The sequence below is a fragment of the Mytilus edulis genome, chromosome 2 (genome assembly GCF_963676685.1).
Source record: "Mytilus edulis chromosome 2, xbMytEdul2.2, whole genome shotgun sequence".
NCBI classification, from domain to species: domain Eukaryota; kingdom Metazoa; phylum Mollusca; class Bivalvia; order Mytilida; family Mytilidae; genus Mytilus; species Mytilus edulis.
The window spans coordinates 91,968,662-91,993,160 of record NC_092345.1 but is presented as its reverse complement, the minus strand read 5'-3'; the positions used below and the strand labels follow the sequence as shown (position 1 = coordinate 91,993,160).

The 24,499-nt window shown below is 32.2% G+C and overlaps 1 protein-coding gene across 4 annotated transcripts in view; it reads right to left on the bottom strand.

Moving 5' to 3' along the window:
* The window catches only part of LOC139513447 (serine/threonine-protein kinase tousled-like 2), a 35,642-nt gene extending 13,894 nt beyond the window's left edge, over window positions 1-21,748 (bottom strand). For 2 of the 4 annotated variants that reach the window (XM_071301933.1, XM_071301931.1), the window contains exons 1-13: window positions 21,255-21,748; window positions 18,450-18,538; window positions 17,822-17,896; window positions 14,267-14,357; window positions 12,620-12,675; window positions 12,152-12,229; window positions 10,196-10,297; window positions 9,705-9,797; window positions 7,273-7,383; window positions 4,966-5,102; window positions 2,910-3,041; window positions 1,330-1,494; window positions 410-491 (exon numbers count right to left, since the gene is read on the bottom strand). In XM_071301933.1, coding sequence (XP_071158034.1) covers window positions 410-491; window positions 1,330-1,494; window positions 2,910-3,041; window positions 4,966-5,102; window positions 7,273-7,383; window positions 9,705-9,797; window positions 10,196-10,297; window positions 12,152-12,229; window positions 12,620-12,675; window positions 14,267-14,357; window positions 17,822-17,896; window positions 18,450-18,538; window positions 21,255-21,339 — 1,296 coding nt within the window. In that variant the 5' untranslated portion in view covers window positions 21,340-21,748. Of the gene's footprint in view, window positions 1-409; window positions 492-1,329; window positions 1,495-2,909; window positions 3,042-4,965; window positions 5,103-7,272; window positions 7,384-9,704; window positions 9,798-10,195; window positions 10,298-12,151; window positions 12,230-12,619; window positions 12,676-14,266; window positions 14,358-17,821; window positions 17,897-18,449; window positions 18,539-20,829; window positions 21,103-21,254 lie in introns of those variants that run through there. The other 2 variants (XM_071301935.1, XM_071301934.1) reach the window with 2 other exon arrangements.
* Between the last annotated feature and the right edge of the window lie 2,751 nt (window positions 21,749-24,499).

Sequence of the window (24,499 nt, the reverse complement as noted above, 5' to 3'; positions counted from 1 at the left end):
CACAGATACTGAAAACTTCTTTTTCACCCGTAGTGATAAAAGGTTTGCGTTATTTTTTATTTGTAATATTTATTGAGCAATTTATTATTTTGTATACTACATAATGCTGCTCTTGTTGCACACAATATGTGCCTGAGTGTATTAATAAACTTGTCTTGTCTTGTCTTGAAATTAGTGCATATGCTTCACATGTAAAATTATTGGTGAATTATTATTAACCTTGAAAAGTCACAGTATTTCATTACACCAATGTAATAATTACTGACTAAGATCATTTTTGACAAAAATATGTGATAAAATTCAATATTTGATAGGTTCAAAGTTCTGATGCTAAGCAATACACTACTGACAAGTTGTTACCAGTTAAGATAGAGTAAAAATTTGCAGCTATTCCAGTAATTGTACTTACTTTATGGACCTCACTAAATCCTCCTTTCCCTAATAAGTTAAGGAGAAGATATCGGTCATTCAATATAGGATGATCTTTAAATCTGTAAACATATAATCACCATTTATTACTTTTACATTTAGGGCAAAACTTTCTTCTCTTCTTCTTTTCAGTATTGAACAGACTTGGGGTAATTGTTATTGTAATCGTTAATCAGCAGTAATTGATTACAATTTTTCAAGTAATCATTGTAATCATTAATCAGCCAAAAATCTAATTACATGTAATTTAATTTAATCAATTACTTTTTAAAATGCCCTGTAATCCTGATTACTTTATGATTACATTCTGATTACAATGGAAAAAAATCTTGAACTGTGTTTATGGTCCAGAAATGATCCTTTTTGTTATTCTTATTTAATGAATATTTCACAAGTTTAGATAGTTTGGTTTACTTCATAAAGCATGTTAATTGATTTGTATACTTTAGTAAAATATAAACTGTTACAGTATTGAAAAGTCAGCATTAGCCTAAGAAGAGACATATATAATTCAGTTTTATGTCTCTTGCCATAGTAAAAGATATTGTTCATATATTCACAATTTTAAGATGTAAATATATATATATGTGGTAAAAAACTGCTATATTTAAGTTATATTATACTTTTCTTTAACCCTGCATTATAATCTTTTGTTAATATTGTGATACTAACTCGTTTTTTTTTTATTTATATTTAGTTATCTATGTTTGTAAAGTGTTTAACAGTAATTTTTGATAAGGTAAAGCATGGAATTATTAAATATTAATCCTAATTGACACAGAAATTCATGAACTTATCAAAGCTACTACGTATGATGAGATATATGTTTTTCTTGAAAATCTACATTTTTTTTAATGTATACAAGAATCCCTAATTTATTCTATATATAAACCTTCTTACCTAGAACTATCTTCATTATGAATTCTTTTTAATTCCCTAATATGTAAATTTCTTTCTCTTTCTAATTTTTCCAGTTCTAACTGTACATCAGAATCTTCCTTCTTGAGAGACGCTTGCCGTAACTTTAGAATCTCATCCAATTCATAATATTCTGGTACTGATAAACTGTTAAAACAAATATTTATCAAATATTAACATATATGGTAAGCATAAAAACATAGTTTCTTAAGGTGACATAACACTAACAAGACAACTGTCTGTTTACTTGTCTTAATCTTGTTGGTCGATTGGTTAAGACAGTGATATTGTTGTCTTTTTTCAAAACTACCTCTACCGTTTTTTATTGGGAAAATTGCATATTTTTTATTGAAATTGGGAAATTTTTATATTTTTGATTCTAAACGCATCTCCGATTTTTTGCTGACCTTTGCTGTCTTTTTTGCACTGTTTTTTCATGTATATTTTGGTTGTCAGACATTTTCAACCTGAAAGGTACTTTTCGAGAGGGGAGTGAAACCAAAACAATGATGGTACTTAATGCATTGAAAACCATGTGTCTTACAAACACCATGATGATTCTGATCAGAAAACTGGATCTCAAAAGTGCTTTCTAATATCAAAATAATAACATGAATACGAAATTTACAAACATTACTACCAATGCCATCACTGTTTTGGGAAAATGTTGAACTTTTTGGGAGGAATTTTAAGCCATTTTTTTTAGTAATTGGGAATTTTCTCGAGGGGAAAAGGCCGAATTTCGGCTGTAATTTGAGGCAAACAATATCACTGTAAGAAAGCTGGATTTTCCCCTATAACTACCACATTTGACAAGCAAACAAGAATGTGTCCCAAGTACACAGATGCCCCATCCGCATTATCATTTTCTATGTTCAGTGGACTGTGAAAATGGGGTAAAAACCCTTATTTGGCACTGAAATTAGAAAGATCATATCATAAGAAACATGTTTACTAAGTTTCAAGTTGATTGGACTTCAACTTCATCAAAAACTACCTTGACCAAAAACTTTAACCAAAACTTTAACCTGAAACTGGATGAACGGACGCACAGACCAGACAACATAAATGGGGCATAAATATGCAACATTAACTTTCTTGTTCTTGTTTACAATTATAAACAGTAACATGATGAAGTTAAATAACAAGATTCTTACAATATCTTAAAAGGAATGTAGTCACAAAACAAGATTCATGAATAAATGTCCAGCCAGTCAGGAGGAGTTGTGCATACAAGGCACATGGACAGACAGCTGAAGATGCAATCTCTTTTTGTGGCAGTTTTCAAGATAAACGACAAAACTTGCAATTAACCAATATGCTCTACTTATAGCAATGTTGGATAGCAGTACATCAGAAACAATTTTTTAACTAGATACACCAATATTGATTGTCGCTGAGTTTGGCTACATTTGAAACCATTAGTTTCAGTGTAAAACTTTTGTATTAGTGCACAGACAATGTACACCATGTGATGAGAAAAGCTAACTTGGCACTTCCGTCAGGTGAGTTTAACATTAATCTCATTACTGAAATGGACATCATTAATTAGTTGTTCATACCTTCTTTCTTGACCAGGTTTTATGAAATCTGGCTTTATACTTTTTGGTCCAGCACCACCGGGTTTCCGTTTTGTTAAAACTTTTCTTTGCCTTTCAATTTCTTCACGATCTGAGGCAACTCTTTCTTGCTGCCTACAAATATTAAATCATGTATAATTTGAACAATAGTACTGGTAAAAATCATTTGAACAATAGTACTGGTAAAAATCATTTTAACTATTGTACAACTCAATTCACACAAATAACATTTGGTAAAGTATTCACAACCCTGAACTCCCTATAAAATTTGGTGAACTTAAACCTTGACATTTTCTAATTAAAATACTTTGAACTCAATTTCAGAAAGGAGCATACTTAATCCTAAAAACTCAAACAAGTAATCTAATCCTGAAAACTTTAACAAACATTCATGTATCTATTTCTAAAAACTTATCACTGGAGCAAGACAGAGGAACCTGTCATTTGTTAGTTTTGTCACCACAATCATTGGGTACAGTGCTTTTAGATTTTCTATACCACATATCCTTATTTTATACAAGCCAAGGTTTTTGAAACACTAATTTGTTTTTCAACTCTAAAATGTATTAAACAAGAGGCTCTCAAGAGCCTGAATCGCTCACCTGAATTTTTTTGGTTTAATCTCATATCAATGATTATTTTGGCTTTTCAATTTATTTAAATGTTCTTTGAATCGTCCTATTTTCTTCAAAAGCAAAAAAAAAATCATTTTCTCCTATGTTCTATTTTAGCCATAGGAGCTATGTTTCTTGACATACAAGGAAATGAAATATAAAATTTATACTAGATACTCTGAAACTCAAAAACTCATTTAGCCTAAGTTTGGCTGAAATTGATACAGCAGTTTCAAAGGAGAAGATTTTTTAAAGTAAGTCAACATGATGAACAAATTGTGAAAAAAGTCTTTAAAGGGCAATAACTCCTTAAGAGGTCAATTGACTTATTTGTAGATCTTACTTTGCTTAACATTTTTGCTATTAACAGTTTATCTGTATCTATAATAATATTCAAGATAATGACCAAAAACTGCAAAATTTCCTTAAAATTACCAATTAAGTGGCAGCAACCCAACAATGGTTTGTTTGATTCATCTGAAAATTTCAGGGCTGATAGATCTTGACCTAATGAACATTTTTATCCTGTCAGATTTGCTCTAAATGCTTTCGTTTTTGAGATATAAGCCAAAAACTGCATTTGACCCCTATGTTCTATTTTAAGTAACGGCGGCCATGTTTTTTGACGGATCAAAAATCAAAGCACACACTTTGTTCAGGATAATCTAAGGAACATTCATGCTAAGTTTCATCCAAATCCATTCAGCAGTTTCAGAGGAGAAGATTTTTTAAAGTTAGCAAATATGATGAACAAATTGTGAAAAATTGTCATTAAAGGACAATAACCCCTTAAGGGGTCAATTGACAATTTTGGTCATATTAACTTATTTGTAGATCTTACTTTGCTGATCATTTTTGCTGTTTACAGTTTATCTTTATCTATAATAATATTCAAGATAATGACCAAAAACTGCAAAATTTCCTTAAAATTACCAATTAAGTGGCAGCAACCCAACAATGGTTTGTTTGATTCATCTGAAAATTTCAGGGCTGATAGATCTTGACCTAATGAACATTTTTACAACATATCAGATTTGCTCTAAATGCTTTCGTTTTTGAGATATAAGCCAAAAACTGCATTTGACCCCTATGTTCTATTTTAAGTAACGGCGGCCATGTTTTTTGACGGATCAAAAATCGAAGCACACACTTTGTGCAGGATACTCTAAGGAACAATCATGCTAAGTTTCATTCAAATCCATTCAGTAGTTTCAGAGAAGATGTTTGAAAAATTGTTAACGACGACGACGTCGACGGACGCCAAGTGATGAGAAAAGCTCACATGGCCTTTTAGGCCAGGTGAGCTAAAAAGGAATAGACAGGCAATATCTTGGAGACATGAAAAATTAGGATAAGTCTGTCTAGGCAATGGAACCGTTATATAGATAAAAGCAAAATTTGGACTGATATTTAAAGAGTCATACTTAAGCAAATCTGTGAAAGCCCATCCATCATTCCAGTTCTCTACAAATGTAGCTCCCTGTCTCTGTGTAACAAACTGACCCAGTCGCAACCTGTTACTCATACTCTTTTGTCGTGTCGTCTTCTTTTCTAATTTACTCTGTAGAAATAAAAACATATGTTTTGAGCCTCCAAAATTTAGACTAAAATGCAGAGGAACTATTAACCAAACTGTATTACTTACAATATTAAAAGTTAGCAAACACAATTGTTCCTTTACATGTATATAATTTCATTTCAAAATCACAATAGATTATTCTTTAAGCCGAGAAGCTACAACTTTCAGAAAGCAGTATTTTTTTTATTTTTTTCCATTGCAAATTAATACAAGTCTCTTGCATTTGGCTATAACTGATAAATATTTGGAACAGTATCACAGTTTCTGTGTGTAATCATTTACAACAAAGAGCAGCGCTATCAGGGGTTTATCTGGGTATTTTGGGAAAAAGGACCCTGGCCAGTTTAGGGAATTTTTTAATGCGGTTTTCTATGAAATTGGGAAAAACAACCAATATACCAGATGTTAGTTTTAGTGTGATTAGTTCATAAAATTATTTTTTGTTGGTGAAAATAAAGTAAGGACTACACCTTCTTTGTTTTTTTAAATATAACAACATGGCATTTCAGTTTATTTGAGTATCAAAATAATGAGTTCCAACTTCTTAAAGGATTGTTACATTTTTTTGATTTTGACATGAAAATTTGTGAAATAAAATATTTTAAGTTCTGTATAAAATATATCCTGTTTCTATTTTCTTTTTTATATATCTTTTAGTTTTCAATTTTAGTGTTGCTATGATAGCTGTCACATGTTTGGTTCTTTTCATTTTTTATTTACTGTATTTGATTGACAAACCCGGATTTATATACTTGTCTGTTTCCAGATTTGACCTGGTTTTAGTTTATTCTCACACTTCCTGTTTCTTTATTTATGGCAGCCATTGTTTGTCAATGTTGTTTTCATTCAATATGTTTCAACTTGGATTTACACATTACTTGTTGGCGATTTTTTTACATAAAGCTAGCGGTTGAATAAAATAAACATCTCTGTCATGAATAATAAAGATTAAAATGAATTTTGTGATCATTTGGGAATTTTGCTGCCAAAATTGGGAAAAATGTAGGGTTTTTGACGTTGGGAATGGGTCTGAATACCGGACCCTGTGGAATGCTAGAAAAATCCATGGCTATAAGCACATGATACGCCTGTTGCCCTTTTAGCTTGTTTTTAAATGATTTTTTTTTTACATTATTTAGGCTGTTAGTTTTTCTCATTTGAATTGTCATTTCAGGGTCTTTTATAGCTGACTGTGCGGTATGGGCTTTGCTCATTGTTGAAGGCCATACGGTGACCTATAGTTGTTAATTTTCATTAAATTTTGTTAAAAAGTGTTTACGAGTGATTTTACGAAAAATGGAAAATCCCCCCTTTTTTAAGTATAAAAATTCATAACACAGAAACGTGAAATCTGAAATTTATAAAAATAGAAAGGGAGCATACGTCAATAGAAATAAACAATCCACATAAGTTTCATTAAAGTTGGTTGAAGTGTTTTTTTAGTAACTGTCTGAAGTGTGGTCGACGGACGGACAGACAACGGTATACCATAATACGTCCCGTCTTAGACGGGCGTATAAAAATTATTCAACTACAATTCAGATGAAATTGGTTACATATTTTAAACTACGATTCAGGTGAAATTGGTTACACATTTTTAACTACAATTCAGAATAAATTGGTTACATATTTTTAACTACAATTCAGATGAAATTGGTTACATATTTTTACTTATTGATTAATAAAAGGCTCACTGTGTGTGAAGAGCCTTACACACTGCTTGTTACTAAGAGGCAAATATTTTGCGTTCAATGACCAAGTGATTGGTCAATGGTTAAAGGAGAAGTGCTGCCAAAAATAAAAGGTTGCTGTCTCTTTGACATATTCTCCATTTCCATTCTCAATTTTAATGAAAAAAGTTCAAAAAATATATGTAGCATTCCTTCTTTCACATCAAAGTACAATGTGAATACAACTTCATTGGCTTCCCTTTGTTTTGAAATACTTTGGATTCAAGTATGGTCATTGGCACAGAGTTTTTGTGGAAGGAGGAAAAACTACATTTGCTTGATGTTTGGTTTTTCAAAAGTGGATAGTGTAGAAAATTTGTACTTCATTAAACAATTAAAATTTGTGGATCACATTTACCTTCAAAAAATTATCAGGGATAGTGTGTTCATGTTGAATAATTTCTACATCAATATGTACTTACCTTTTCAATGAGGAGAGATTTATTTACATTTAAACATTTCTGAAGATTTTCTTTATGTTTATCTATTAGTTTCTGTTGTGCAGTAATTTGCCGTCGCTGTTCATCATTTTGCTGAAAATAAAATAATAAACAGATATATTTCTTCTGACAAATTTAGAATGAAGCAAAGAAAATACAGTACAGTGAAACCTGGGTAAACCGAACCCTGATAAAACCGAATTTTAGTTTAAACCGAACAATTTTCAAAGTCCCACAAAATTTCCCTATCAATTAACGTTAATCTAACCTGAAAAAACCGAACCCTGTTAACACCGAATTCCAAACGCTTTTTGAAGGCTCGTTAGTAAATTATTATCTAAAAATTACCTGTCAAAATTGATCAATACCAATCAAAACAATAAAATATTATTAATTATTTGAATGATCTAATTAAACAAACACAGGATGGCAGAGTATCCCCGAAGGTATTTGAGGTTTAATGAACTTGTGAGTTGTTATTACAAACTAATTAGCATGTCTGTGTCCATGTGTAAAGTGATTTTTTGTACAGAAACGTTAAACTGGTCAGCTACCCCCATCGCCGATAATGACGAGAAAATAACTTTCCCTCAGATCAATTAAATGCACCTTACTCAAATAATTACGGCCACAAAATCGAAACTGCCATTCTGTAGCTAAACTGTTTAATTAAATAATAGTTTTAAAGCCTTTCATCGGATTAAGAAGTCGTGCAACACAACAAGGTCAATGGATTTCGATTGTTGGATTCCCTTTATAGGCCCTATATATTTGATTCGAATGCCCCCGAAGACTTCCGTTAGCTATTTGGCAACGATAAAGTCCGAGAATAAACTGGACCCCTGCTGTTGTTTCACTGTTATCGTCTGCCGAAGTATCAATCAGCGGGTGACCAGTTTAGTCCGAGAACTCGTGTGTACAATGATGTTCCCGATTCAACTACGGAATCGTCATTTGACATTGACTGTGAATCTGAATTGGTCAGTGAATTAACGGATGAGAAAATAATTATAAAAAACAAAATCGCTCAACGTCGGACATCTCCCAACGACGAGCGTTATTGACGGAGTGGCGTTTGATTTTTAAACAAAAATGTAGCAAAACGTCTATCTTCTTTTATTTTTACATTTACATCTAAATCAACACAAAAATAAACTGTCGTCTGTTGTGTCACCTATTATCCCTTGTCAGTATATGCCAAAATTATTTGGTGTCGACTTCCGTTTACCTCTACAATCCGAACACCTGTAAAAACCGAACAAAACGCAAAGTCCTGTGGGTGTTCGGTTTGGACAGGTTTCACTGTATATACATGGACGCCCAACTTAAGCAAAGGTTTTAGGTTCTTTTAATGCAGATTCGAAGAAGACCAAAAGTGATAATATTTTTATTTCCCAGTCATTCTTGAGGGTCTTTCTTATTATACTAACCAAATTAAAATATGTGGTACAATATCTTTTATATTTTAGTCAGATAAAAGATCATAACTATACTGAAAAGATAAATTAAACTTGTTAGAAAACAAATTATTGACCCAAAATGTGGTGTAAGGGAAATAACTCTTTCTCAAATTAAGTCAACTATCTATAAAGAAGATTTCAAAAAGTTCACCTCACCTGACAATATAGTATAAATATAAAAAACTATTAGAAGACATCAGCAAATCAGTCATATTTATTTTCCAAACGAGCATTGTCAACTGATAATATATATGTAAAAAATTACTAATATTTTCAGCGTTATGGTCAATCTCCATTTCTTTATTTCATTTAAAAGATCAATATTTTTTAAGGATTCAACCCAATTTATTCTTAAGTAATATCCAGTTACCATTGGCTTGCATGTGAATCTAAATGAGTTTTGACAACACTGTTCCTTGTGGTCAGCAATATTGCAAAGCATAGAGGTATAAAACCATCTATAATATGGAGACTATATATGGAGTGGACACATTTGGTGTGTATTATGAAGTGACAAAGTCATGAGCATTCTCAGTGACTGTTGATGTTAAATGTTCAGCATGAGAAAGGTGCATACAGAAGCAATTGTCTGCTTTTTTTATTTTTTACATGTTCAATCAAGGATTTTTCCTTTGTGAGGAATGTTTAAAATCAAGTGTTCCATATTGCTCTATTAAGGAAGCCATCACCATGAAACACAGATTTAACTTGTTATATAGAGTTTTCACTCTATGTGTGTGCACTGTCCATTAAGCTATCACAATTCAAATTTTTAGATCAGAGTAAGCAATTTTTCTGTGTTACTAACAGTACAGACATTCATATATATTGATGTATAAAGGGAGTAGTGTACGGCGGGGTATAAAAATGTAAACAAGATATTTCCCCTTTTTCTGACCATAATATATAGATAATCTATTATTATTATTCTAGTATTCAATATACAGAACTTACCCTTATTAATTCATCTATCCTAGTATCTTTCTGTTCTATATCTGAAGATGCTTTACTTTCCCAAATCTGTATCTGTTGCCATGTTAGTTCAGTCTAAATGGTAGAAACAATATTTTTATCATTTATATAATAGCACTGAATGAAAATGTTCTATTAAATTTTCATCACCAAAGTACTGCTTCATTGATAATTTTAAAACTATAGATTTATACATACATTTCACATTGGTTTACAAGACAAGAATATACAAAAGTAAAATGCAGTACAAAATATTAGTTTTCTAAGGCAAAAATTCCACGTACTAATGCACACAAGCTTTGGTGAGAAAACAATCATTGTATACAAGTCTACTATTCTCTGAAACATTAAATATACAAATCAACATAGTTTACCAATCAATGATTACTTTAAACCAACAAGCTATCTTTTTTTAATATAAAAATAATGCAAAATGTATTCTCTGTGGAAAATATCTATCAAATAAAACTTACCTGTAACCCTTTTGAACACTGGTACAAAGGTACAGGAGGAAAGCCATGTAAGCTGTCAGAGTTACTATTGTATATACTGCTTGGTGATGGTGCTGTATATGACTGAAAAACCAAGGGCTATTTTTATCTAAAGCATGTCCAAATATCCACTAGGTTCATGAAATCTTATGGAACCTTGCTTATTCAGGGATTATCAAGTATTTTATGTCATGTGAGCTATCAACATAATTCTTATAATCTGATTTTAGTTTAAATGTAATAAATAAATTGTTATTTACTATTTGATTGTGTTTAATGCTACTTTCACCAACTTTTACAATATCATGACAGCAAATGTCTATAGTGGAAGATTTCAGAGTACAGGAGTGAACTGTATGCATTGAAGGATTTGTAGTTTATAGTAGAATTGATGTAAATTTTGAATTGCTGGTATTTTTTTTATTTTTTTTCAGTTTCAACCAGATAACAGGAAAACACTTGATAATCACCATTCCAGAACATTAACTCCTTTAAGAATTTATCCGATCATTTGATTATACAGGAATCAATTTCATATAAAATCCAACGAGAAAAACACTTTTCATATTGGTCATGAAATTTCAGAACTTACCATCATTTTTTTTAGTAATATTTCTTGTCAAGAGACCCTTCCATTTTGTAGGATTTGTAAAGCTGTTCATTATGTTGCTGGTAGTTTCTACCAATCTATAAGTTTTTTTCAAAATGGTAATATACATGTAGGACATAGTGAACATAAAAGGGGACATTGAAGACTTCCACCACATAATTTGATATACACTGATAAGGCCAACTAAAATTAATTAGTAGATTTTCATCCAAATTTTTGAAAAAAATGGGGCGGGTGGGAGGATTTTATTTTTTAAATTTTATTTCATATGAAACCCTCGTCACGAGTTCTTCATACTGCGGGGTATATGCTTGTGGAAAACAAGCTTGTATAATGTATAGACATGATGTATAAGGAATGCTACATTATTTTTTAAACTCTTATATAAAAATCCCTGATCGGCAACCACTGTTATACATGTAATTGCCGCTTTAGAAACCTATTTATAGTATACATCAAAAAGAAGAGAAATGCTCTCTTCAGTTGGACTATACCTACACCAAATTTATTTTGCTTTCTAAGCAATGGTCTGTAGTCCCCATTAAATCAAAAAAATGTATTGGTACAATTGTATGCAACACAAGTATTATGAGTACAGAATAAAATGTAAACTCAGTGTTGAAAGTAATTATGACGTAAAACATGAACTTAACCAAAAAGTAGTTGTTTAATGACTAAATTGAGGGTATTTGGACAGTTACAGAGGGTGTGTGCTGTTTGTCAACAAAAACAACAGCCATGGGTAAATATAAGGGCTTGTTATAATTAAAATGCGTGTTTGTCGACTTTTTTTCTCAATATACGGTCATAAATCAAACAAGTTCGTGCTTGTGTCAATTTCTTTAATCCAGTCATGTTTTTTGTACCAATTTGTTCTACGATTCTTGCGCTTTGGATATCATTCACAGTCCAAATTTCCTGACACAAAGTCATTGTATAAATAAAGAAAAAAACACGGTTTTCGATTCACTTGTGACTACCGCAATTTGCGTTCAAGGACAAGGCGTTTTACTCGTAACTCGAATATTTCATGCCCTTCTAGTTATCAATCTCTATTCTGGGTAGATGATGTTGTCATCATAGAGCAGCAGAATATGTCGACTCAATCATTTTCGTTAGATTACTCGAAGAAATACAAAAACGAAATTGAAACGTAAATAGGAAGTTTTGAATTAAATGAAATTATCGATGGTTCCCGGTAACGGACATGAACAAAACCCGGAAATCTTATTTTTGTTAAATAAAAAAAATCGGGGCGGGACGATTTCAGAGGGGCGGGCGGGGATGAAAATCTAGCAATTAATTTTAATTGGCCTAAGTAAACTTACATAGGATAAACCCTGTGGTGAGGGAGATTTAGCTCCTGTCGTTGGATTTATTGACCCAGTTCTGTTTGGTGACTGGTTCTACAATATACAAAAGATAAAATTAATTAAAAAAAATCTTTATATCCAAGGTATTCATTTCAAAAAGATTTAGAGCTTATATCGTCATTTACAAAATTTGAATAACCAGAATAAGCTAATATTAATTGGTGAAATAATCCCATATCCTTTCTATTCTATCCATATAAGGTTCTTTTATTCAGACAGGAAAACAGTCAAAGTATGATTTGTATTGTTTGTTATCTATCTTTAGCAAAAGGAATACTGTATTGAAATCGATAAAAAAAAAATCAGGTTTATTAATATGTGTTAAGATATTAAAACTGTGTTCATGTTTGGGCAATTATCACTTGTTCATTGTTTCTCCCAGATTTTTTTTAAAGTTTAATATATTAACACTGCTATACTGACCTTGAAATATTCATTGATTTTCTTTCCATTTGCTTCTGGTCTTGTTTTTGGAGTATCTACAATTAATCATAAAGGCAAAAGATGAATTAACATGTAATCAAATCAAAAATGATTCCAGTAAAAGTACAACTTGAAGGTTTCTACATTTGATTCACAAATAAGTACTACCACAAGGTTAAACATGTTACAGAATGAGTCAAATATTGAAACTTTTTTTTATTATTTATTTTATTTCACATTATTGCTGTAGTCATGGTAGTAGCATGCAACAAGTAATGCTAATTCATTTCAAGTTGGAGAATCCCAGTTCTAAATGTATGTTCTAACTTCTTAAACTGAAGTGTTATATTTATTTTTTATAAACTTTTATTGTGTTATAATGCTACTTTTAAGCACACCCTTTAGGTTTTTTTTTTGTGGCTGCCAGTTTTTATCATTGATCAGAGAAAACCATGACCTTCGATGGGAAAACTGACAATCCTAGGAGCCCTAGGCTGGAACCCCCCCCCTTTTTTTTTGGACAATCAATGCATTTGATAGGGGACATGTAGTTGGAACCCCCCCCCCCCTTTTTGTCCTGGGTTAGGACCCCCCCTTTTTAAAATGGCTGGATCCGCCCCTGCCAGACAAAAACCGTTTTGAAATTTTATCAAACTGGCTGATAATGTTTAAGACTGGAATTTACACAACATTACAACTAAAAGTTTAATGCTATGTACACAATGCTATGTCATTGCTTGTATTCTTCATTCCTCCGAGCACAAACATAGTCAAACATTGATATTTTATGACAGATCTTGGACATAATTATAACTCATTTATATATTATAAGAATGTATTTATTCATACCTGTGAAACTTTGTGTATTAATGAAGTACACTTTACTAAAGATCACGCCTATTTTACATTATTTTAACCATTCTTAGCAAACCTTGTCCCTACTCAATAATTTACCAAACAAAATATTTGTCTCGATTGGCTACACAATGATATTAATTTCAACCGTCAAAGATTATATATAAGAAAATATATAATTTAGCAACAGAAACTTATTAATAATTCTATTTTTTAGAATTCAAGTCCCATATAACTTTTATAAGTTAAACGTTAAACAATTTCTGTTACTTCATACTTTAAAATACAAGTGGTTTCACAACTGTAGACTGGTTTTATACTGGACAAAATGGGCTGCTGTCCATGCTCAGAATAAGTTAAAAGTGATATGTAGGTGTAAAAAAATAGCTATTGATATCAAAAGCTTAACACACAAGGATGTGTCCATAGTACTGGAATACCCCACTCGCAATATCATTCTCTCTGTTCAGTTGACAGTGAAATTGGGGGGAAAACTCTAATTTGGCATTCAAATTAGAAAGATCGTATCATAGGGAACATGTGTAATCATTTTCAAGTTGATTGGACTCCCAACTTAATCAAAAACTACCTTGACCAAAACTTTAACATGAACCGGGACGGAAGGAACAGACACAAAAACATGATGCCTCTTGGTGGGGCATAGAAATTATATGTAATCCGTAAAAGGCTTTAAAAAATTAAAGATCACACAAAGATAAATTTGCTCTTTCCTCCTTACTTGTTATTGTGTTTATACATGTTATATGGAACAAAATGGTGGGATATACATACTACTTTCACTTCCGTCACTTGTTGCTTTTCTTTTCCTTTTCCGCTCTGTTGGTGTACGAGGTTGCTTTTCTGGGGTGCTAACACTCACGCCCTAAAAAGAATAAAAACATGTATTAATTTTGTAAAATTTGATGGCATAATTTTTAAACATAAATTACAGCGGTTTTAAAGTCAGCTTTAAATCTGAATGTCCTGTATCTTTTTTTAAGAATAAAGGCATTGGAAAGTAGCATCAGGCCTTAATAGTTTTGAGTTACGCAAATATAGTATCTTTAATACAAGCAACTACCTCACTCACTTTTTTCATAAAAATTTGTAAACGTACGTGTGAATACTCCAACAGACTATGATTGTTTTTATAGTGGCAATATAATACCTTATATGAACAGATGGAAAACCGTTAAAATCTGAAATATGCATTGATTTTTTAATTACATAACATTCACTCAGGTTATTTCAGAAATAAATACAAACAGGAGGGGGGAAATGCCTTTTTTCTACCCCTAAGCACAAAATCAATATGCCTTTGCAAAACAACAAGAACAACAAACAATCAAATAATAATAGATTATATAGGAGTGTCTTCACAAAAAGAAGCCTTTTGTACAAGTAGCCTGTTTACCTCATAAAATTTCAAGGATCTGGATTGATAATTGCAGTATAAATTTATTTCATGAAATCAGTACTGTCTTTTGTAACTTTTTCTCAAAAATGACTAAGTTCCCAAGTTCAGAATAATGGGTAAAAAATCCTCAAACAGTTCCATAATAGAAGGTGACATAACTTTAACAAGTGTGCATCTGTGTGTGCATCTGTGTGTGCAATTTCAAGGACCTGAGTTGACTGCACAAATTTGGTATCAATTTTTTCCTGCATGTCTGTCCATTTGCCAGACAACCCCATATACATTTTTTTGTACAATAAGCTTATTTTGGTCTAAGTCGAATCCCCAACTCAGTCAAAAAGTGAGAAAACCCCTTCATTAACCCTTTCACCGATTGCTGCCCAGACTGAAGCTACTCTGAGACGATGGCTTCCCTGGCTACTATAACTTAAGTGGGAGATCTTCATAATAAATGTCAATAAAAACTTGTTTGTAGTTATTTATGTATTTATTTCTTTCACTTACACTATGTTCACAGTTTTGTTCATGTTTTGATAATTTTTTCTTCATAAAATATTCAAATTTTGAAATTTTCGGCATTATTGAGGTGAAATTCTCAAAATTCTGCTCTTTGACCCCAAATCGTAATTTTTTAACCCAAAACGGCAAAATTTTGAAAAATTTTACGAGGCTGTACAAATTCCTCACACTGAACGATGTCCATTCCAAGTGTTTTGTACATAAAACGACATTTTATGTCAAAAAAGTATACTAGTTTGGCTTCAATTCTTCCATATTCTTTCAAAAAAAATGTTCCCTCATTTCAAATTCTCGTAAATTCCGTAAATTTCCTCTGATTTTGACACGGTTTTCAACAAACGGAAGCGCCATGTTTACCCTTTCATCTGGGTATTCATCAAAGAAAGATAACTCATGTTTGCACTGTTTTGAGCGGGAAATATAAAAGAGGTATTCCGATCCCGGTAAAACGGGACTCATCGTCAGCTGTCTGAAGCGTGAATCCCGGTAAACCGGGACTCATCGGCGAAAGGGTTAATATCTTGAAAAACACTTTCACCTGCCACAGTAAGAATAGTTCCTTTTAAGCAAACACAGAACCTAGGAAAGGGGCTTTCAAAATGGTTAAGCCATTGATAAGAGAATTTCACTGTACTTGGCACCTATCTATATAGTTGAGATCAATGCAGGTCTTTCAATTGAAATTGAAGTAGAAGGCTCAATAAAAATAATAGCCAGATGTAACATGCGTTCGGCGAAGCCGGACGCCACCAAGCTGTAAGCTTAGTGCCTTACGGCAGGGGGTCTGGGGGCCGCTCAAGGCCCCCTGAAGCTCTGGCATAAATAGAGCAAAATCCTGCATTCTCGCAATCTCCTGGCACCTAATTTCATCTTTCAAATGACAATTTTTTATGTATGAAATTAAAGAAAAAAAAAAAATCTCAAAGAAATTTTTTGTTATAGTTTTTTATTTTATTACCTCATGCTTAAAATTCATTTACTTTTATAGGAGTTTTATTTATATAATAATTCGGTTTGTTAGAAATCTTGATCGATTTATTTTGCATAACTACTTGCATTTGTAAACAAATGACCCCCCTTTTCTCTATAAAGACTGTTACGCGTATTTAAATCATACAATTGTTTCTCAAGCATTGACAGAAAATTGATATATCCTCTGATTTTCGCTTTTTTTGTATACTGTATAATAAGTCGGATACATAAATCATTTGAAAATGTTATTTATTTGAGGTCGAGTCGACAATATTCTACCTTGATTCTCTGAACACCACATGGGTTTTGAAAAATGAACTTCAAAACTTTTTTAAAGATAATGTTTTCCAGATTCTGAACAATATGATCTACTAGATTTTCTTTAATTTGACTGCTATTATTCCATAACATAAGATTGTCATCCTATCTGATTGTCTTCACGTTTTAAAAGCAAAAAAAAAACAAAAAAAAACAACGAGTTAATGACCATCTGAACGTCTCTATTGTTATCGTTCAATGACCACCTCTCTCTTGTTATCTTTAAAAGAAACGTAACCCGAATTCTGACTTTAAATAGACAACCAATCATTGACCTGAATTCATGTGAACTATATTTAGCCCAAGGTAAACACTGATTTTCAGCCTTGTTTATCGTGACCGCGACTTTGCGACAAGACGTCTCTCGGCTGCCTGTAAACATTTGAAAAAGATATTTTTGTCATTTTGAATTTATATTTTTGTCAGTGAAGTAGCCGGCACTGGAATCTACCGCAAACGGCGGATTTCCGCCAGCTACCGGCTTCAATGGAAAGCCCTGTCAATGCTGCCCCTGGTAACCATGTATGTTATTATGGAACAGTCTCAAGTCATAAATCAAGTAAAAGAAATCTCCTGAGAAGTCATGTACAAATGTATGACCAAAGTTTTATTCTACAGAAATTAGGATGTATTTATTATAGTAATCTGCAGATCAAATAGTTCCTCAAGATGAGGTGATCATGGTACAATAAACAAATTAAACACTTAAACAAACAAGAATGCATCCATAGTACACAGATGCCCCCCTTGCACGATAATTGACTATGTTCAATCAGTGAAATTGGGGACAAAAATATTATGTGGCATTGAAATTAGAAAGATCATATCATAGCGAACATGTGTAATAAGTTTCAAGTTGATTGGACTGCAACTGCAACTTCAACAAAAATTATGTTGATCAAAAACTTTAACCTGAAGCGGGACAGATGGACAGACAGAAAAAAGGACGCACATACCAGAAAACGTAATGCCCATAAATAATTAAAAGCATTGGGATTGTGTTTGATACTGTAACAAATCCAGCATTGCACTTAACCCAAACTGATATTTACAGTGTCAAAGACAACTTATTTCATTATATTCTTCCATAACATTGATCTAACTTATTTTGTTCACTTTACCTCATCTAACTGTTCCACTGATCCTGCACTGTGGTTGCTGTTGTCTTGAGATTGTGTAATGTTTAATGGCTGGAACTATAATGAGAAAAGATAAAATGTTGATCATGTACATCATGTACATACTGAATCAATCTCAATCAGCAGAATACTTGGTTTGTATTTATCTGTTACATTCTTTGCAAAACACTTTTATCATTCACTTCATGTTTCACCCAGATTTTATTTCTGAATTTTTTAAGTACTGCAGTTTATATTCATGATATTAAAAATAACTGTGTTATGTATGTTTTGGAATACAAAATTTATTTAAAATCAGTCCTTACTAGGATACAAATGCTAATCAGTTATTGTAACTTTTACTTATAAGAAACAGCAGGACTTTAATAACTTGATCAAATTAACAATGACATGTACAAAATAATGATAAAGTGTGTGCCTGTCAGGCCAAATAATAAGTCAGATATCTATGATTATTGTTTTTCCAGATACTACGTATACACGTATGCTGAGATTTGAGAATTGTGCATTGCATATCCCATCTCCAGACAATTCTTCAAGACCTATAGTCAATACAGCTGAATAGTCCACATATGACTAAAAAGGTTGGACAAATTAAAAATCTACAAACCCTGCCTCCTAAAAACCGTGCCTCTAGTAACTCTTGCTTTCTTGGGTCTAATGATGAATGAATGTTTACATTTTCCATAATACTCCCAGCTGAAATATAAAATAAACAACATGAGATATAAATTACTTTTTAAAGAAACATCACAGGCTCGAATAAAACATGTACATTCTATCATGGTTTTTATCTTTAGGTGTGCATTCATTGTACTGTTCTATTGTAAGATAAATGTAGTTTTTTGTTTCCTGTTTTGTGTACATATAATGGGTAAAATCTATAACTGAACATGGGGACTGCATACTTTTATTTCATATAAATAACAATAAGAGCAATTCATCTCTAATTTCATGCATATAGTGGTAAAGTAAATTATTTATTTTTCAGTATTTCAATTTCCTAATCAGTAGTTTCTACAAGAAAGGACTCCTGGGAATCTGTACATCATACATGAATGATAGATCTACCAATTCCTTGACATGCTTTTGATGTTTATTTTCAAATATAACTTTGAGCACAAATCCACTAGCTACACTTTCTACATAGTAGTCCTTCAATAAAATGGTGTATTATGCCATTGTCAACTGTGGTCTGTTGGAGATATATTTGGTTGAATATTTCAATATATGGACATGTTACTGATCAGTGAATAATTTTAGGTAAAAGGTCAGTAGCATAACATCTATGACTCAATATAGATGGATTTACATGTGTAGAATATATATATATATATATATACATGCATGGAACAGCTTACTACATGTAAAAATACAGACTGTATACATGTATATCATCTACCAATCTGTAAACGTTACACATTTAATAGATTTGTATCAGACAAAACTGGTCCAGTTTTGGATCGCAGAAAATTGACCAGATTTCAGGATCATGAATTACATTTCTCAAAAATTTATTTACCAAAAATGTATTAAATTTTCAATGCAACTTTTCCAAAACTGCTTGCTTTTCGCCTATAGTCTAACTTTCTACAAGGTTGTGCCAAATTATGGATAACAAAAGGGTGGAAATGGTAACAGGCAACAAAAAGTTTAAAATAGAGGGCATATTGAATTTCAATGATTGGCACAAGCTTCATTTCATATATTTTTCATACCCTTGTTGTTATGTCAGCTATTAATATATCTTTATTTACCAAAGTCATAACAACTATAGGCATACAACATATAAACTACACAAGTTATGTACCAGGTCTATTTTCTTATCCAAAAGAATAAAGTGATATGATACATTTAGAATCACATGATTGGGAGCAATAAAGTTAGTAAATATGCCCTTCGAATAGACAAATTTACACTTGTATGCAAATTTGTCTGCCATTATGTAAATCACACAGGTTCCCGTGAACTTTGACACCACAATTAAAAAGTAATTGTTGCTTCACGCCAGAGGGTTATTTCGAACAAATCTTCAGGTCATTCGATGATAAAAGTGTAAATATGTTTATTACATTATACATTTTGTATCTCAAATTACAATTATATGTACATTTTTACTTGAGTAAAAATCATGAATAAGGATTCAAGAATTGCTATGTGATTGTCATTCAAAGATAAAAGGGTTGTTTCTTGCAAAAATTTTCTGTTACAAATGAAGTAATTCTGCTACTATGGTCTTGTTTCATGGCATTGGGCATCTCTACGGAAAAAAAAAATCATTCTGACACTCATTTATATTTCAAGTTAAAACTCAGGCAATGTATGCTGTATTGAGTGTATAATTTAACAATTTCACTATCATTTATTTAATATCACAACATATTACTCCAGTCTGGCCAAATTGTAATATCAGATAATGATATTTAGCAGATACACTACAGCTCGGGTGGATTTTGCTTTGTCCACCGGCCCACCATGGGAGTGGGCACCGGGTGGACAAAATTTCTACCTTGTCCACTCTGCCCACCCATAGGAGTGGGCATGCAATTTCTTTTGTTTAATCTAAAGACTTGCTAGTACAATCATTTGAAAAAAGCAGATAAGCATTTGTAATCAATATTTTTACAAAAAAAGAGATTATAGCTAGAGTGGGCACAGGTGGGCAGGTGGAAAAAGCAAAATCCACACGGGCTGTTGTGTATCATATATCAGATGACTGATATTCTCAATGATATTTCAAATTGTAACAACCTTAGACTATATACATGTAGCTATTATCTCAAAATGCTAGTTTCAATCCAAATACAAAGGCAGGCAGGTTTACTTTATCATATTATAAATTTCAAGACAAGAATCAAGTAGCCATTAATATGGCAGTGCCTGTGGCCACATAGATTTCTAGAACATCAGACCTAAACTGCTTAAAAAACTGCAATGGAAAAGAAAATGTAAAATAATGGTAATGAAGAATTTTATAAATAATATGGCACCTGTTCAAGATGGACGCCTCACCAAACAATTATGTGGTGTTACGTTTGTGAAGTGACAATTTTATTTTTCATTATTTTGTTGTTGATTAGGTCAATACACATCACCCTGCATCTACCCTAGGGAAACTACACAGCACAGTTGCACTGCGTTAGAACTGCGGGTTTCTCATATTTCAAACCATGGAGAAATTAGTTGATCAGTATCGTATGATCTACAAAATTAATTGCCATTGCAGCAATTGTCAGTATGCCCGAGAATATGGTAATCCCTTTGAAGGAGGCCATTTTAGGGGGGAAATCACGACTCCATTTTGAACGACTAATTAAAGAAAACGCACGGTCATGCAATCAATCTGACGCTATGGTGCGATAGATGAATAAAAAATGTGCCAATTAATTAATAGAAAGAAATAGTTTATGCATACCCTCCATCATATTCGAGCGAGATGTCGGCCCACTAGCAGAGTTGGATGTCCAAGATGGCGGTCCCCCGCCGATATTATTGAACATTTCTAGTTAAAGTCAGCTATTGACCGATTTGGCCATTTTTGACTCGCTTCCTTGTCAGTTAAATCATCGATCTTTCATCACAAGCAAAATTAACTTTTTTATGACAAAGATAAAAGGTCCTGAAACCACGGTGAAAGATGCTGCTCTCCTGAGAAATCAACTTTGTTGATCACCCTCGTGACGTCACACTGAATTTTAGTCCGCTAAATGTCGCTAAATTTTGACATTTTACATCTAGAATTATGCTTAATTGGTTGATTAATTTCGTACATCAGTCACTAATAGACTACTTTTAATTTTAGGACAAAATTGTCAACATAAGTCACCCAGGTAAACATGCTTATTTTCGGTATATTTCGTTTGAGATCGGACTTAGGTGCCCTAAACCAATCATTCCCGCCTTACAGTTAGTTTCGTAAAAGTTTGTTTACGTGTTATGCAGTTTGCATGTCTGGAAAAAGGTTGTCAATTTATTTTAAATGCAGAAAAAAACATTAAATCATAGCATTTCTTCAATATTTAAAATGTAATTGAGGATATGGAGAAGTATCCAAAGGACTGCCTTTGAGATGACTGTGATTGGTCATATAATATACAGAACCCTCTCTATAATTGTAAAATTGTTCATGTTTTGTATAATTAAAAAGCATCAGGTCATATTTTGCGCTGTTTATTAAAATTAATAACTTTAATTAAGCAGTCCTTTCCATAATTATTTGAAATTTATTCAGCTCTTTTTTTAAATTTCTTGTTTTATTCTTAAAATTTTAGCGATGGTAAATTTTTGTTGACACATCATTACATATTTGAAACGGGATATACTTATAAACCGGAAATATAAATTAATATGCATTTCCGATTGCACTTTTTTTCTAATTCCCTTTGAAGTTGCAAGGGTACAGAAAGTGAGAAATATGATCTCCCATGCTAATCATAAATCTATTTGACGAGGAGGTCGTATTTAAGGAGAGAAAAAAACCAGGCGCTATAGGGAATGGACCCCCCCCCCCTTTTTTCTATTTTTTTTTTAATATTAAATATTCATCGGCTTGTATATTTAAAGTTATATTCAATTCTTAAATATGTACTAACTCTTATCCATATGATAGTTTATCAATATTCTATTTTACAATTATTTGTTTTTATTTATTATTTATATAATTATCAATTACAATGATCAATCAATCAAAAAAACAAAATACACAGAATTTGTTATACACTATAAAGATTAACCAAAGAAATGCGCTCATTATGGCATTGACAGAAACGTATAATACAATTTTGCACTACATCATACATGTATATGAGGGGGATAGGACCTTTATCGGGACTCCGGGATCGGGGTGTTTTTAAGCTCGGGATTTCGGGATTGACCCTTTCGGGATCCGGGAATTCTTTTTTTTTTTTTTAAAGTTTATTTAAATTCGGGACCTCGGGATTTGGGTATCAGGACCCTTCCTACCCCCCCCCCCCCCCCCCCCCCCATAATCCCCCCGGTACATGGTTTTGGTATCCCAGACTACAGGCATAGTTTTATTTTTTTAGAAAAAAATAATCATATTACTAAATGTTTAAAAGGATACCCGTCATGTGATCAATTTTAACGTACACATTTGTCTCTTTCCTTCAGAGGATTTCAGTCCTAACTCCGAAACAGATGATATATTATTTAAGGATACTAATTAACTATTTCCAATATTACACCAAAATACCTTTATGCTTCTAAATTTTGTCCAACCGCACGATTAACTATTAAAAATCCCAAATTAAAATTTATATGGGAATATCATAATCTGCTGAAACTTTAAAGGCAAATACATACTGACGGATCAGTTCAGAGATATTTGGATTTTTTTTTTATTTCGTCGACTTAATAAATTTCATTTCATACTTATTTACGATTATGTAATATTACTGATTGTCGTTGTTTATATTGTCAATCAGAGTTGTTTTTATCAATGGTTTATAATTTTGTCTTTATTTGAGATCCTGGTAACCTGGGATTATAACCGGCTTAATCTGTTATGTAAAATATTACTCAGAGCCGTTTCCTTCTTACTTTATTAGAGTTTCTTTATCATTATTTTATAAGCTAGAGATATAAGATATATTCTTTATTCCTATAAAACTAAAAATTGAAGTTTGTATAAACATATATACTGACTGTTATGACCATTCAACACTGTTCCACACAATCTTATCAAACAAAAGTTTTCTTGATAACATTAAAGTCATTAATTGGTGCTTTGAAAAAAATAATGGAATCGGGAATCAGTGACAGATCCAGAAATTTTCAAAAGATGGGGCCAACTGACAGTCTAAGAGGACGCCCGATCCATTCATGTGTCAGTGATTCTCCATATATCCAACAAAAAATTTCCAACAAAAGGGGACCCGTGCTCCCTGCATCTCTAAACCCACCTCAGGGAATGCGTCTTTGAAGAAACAACAAAAAAGCAGCAAAAGACGACATTAAGTCATCAATTGTTCTTCAACTCATTGCAATTTTTCCGGCAAGTAGAGTCTGTAGAGTAAGTAGAGTACAGCTGTCCTTTTTAAACACTAATGTATACTCGTTCAGGGAAATGGACGCCTGTAAGCCTTCTTCAGTCAGGAAAAAAAAACCAAATTATGTCATTAAACCTGTTGAAACTATGACAACATTCATGATCATTTATGTACGTTACAGGCAAACAAAGTTTATCGATAGGTTGTTGTTATTCCTATGTAAGTGTACACATTGTGCCCCTTAAATAATTTATAACACACTTGTTCCTATATATATATATATATATTGTTATGAAAAAAGGAAAATCACAAAAATACTGATCTCCGACGAAAATTGAAAAAAGGAAAGTCCGTTTTCAAATGGAAAAATCAAAAGATCAAACACATCAAACAAATTGCAAACAACTGTAGAAAATGGTAGATTAAACCTGGTTTTATAGCTAGCTAAACCTCTCACTTGTATGACAGTCGCATCAAATTCCATTATATTGACAACAATGTGTGAACAAAACAAAAAGACATCATAGGTACAAATGTCAAAAATAGGGGTACAGCAGTCAACATTGAGCTATAATCTTAATCATCACAAACACAAACAAACATGTAGCAAAGAAGCATAAAATGGCACACAGATCAAGCACACGAGCAACAA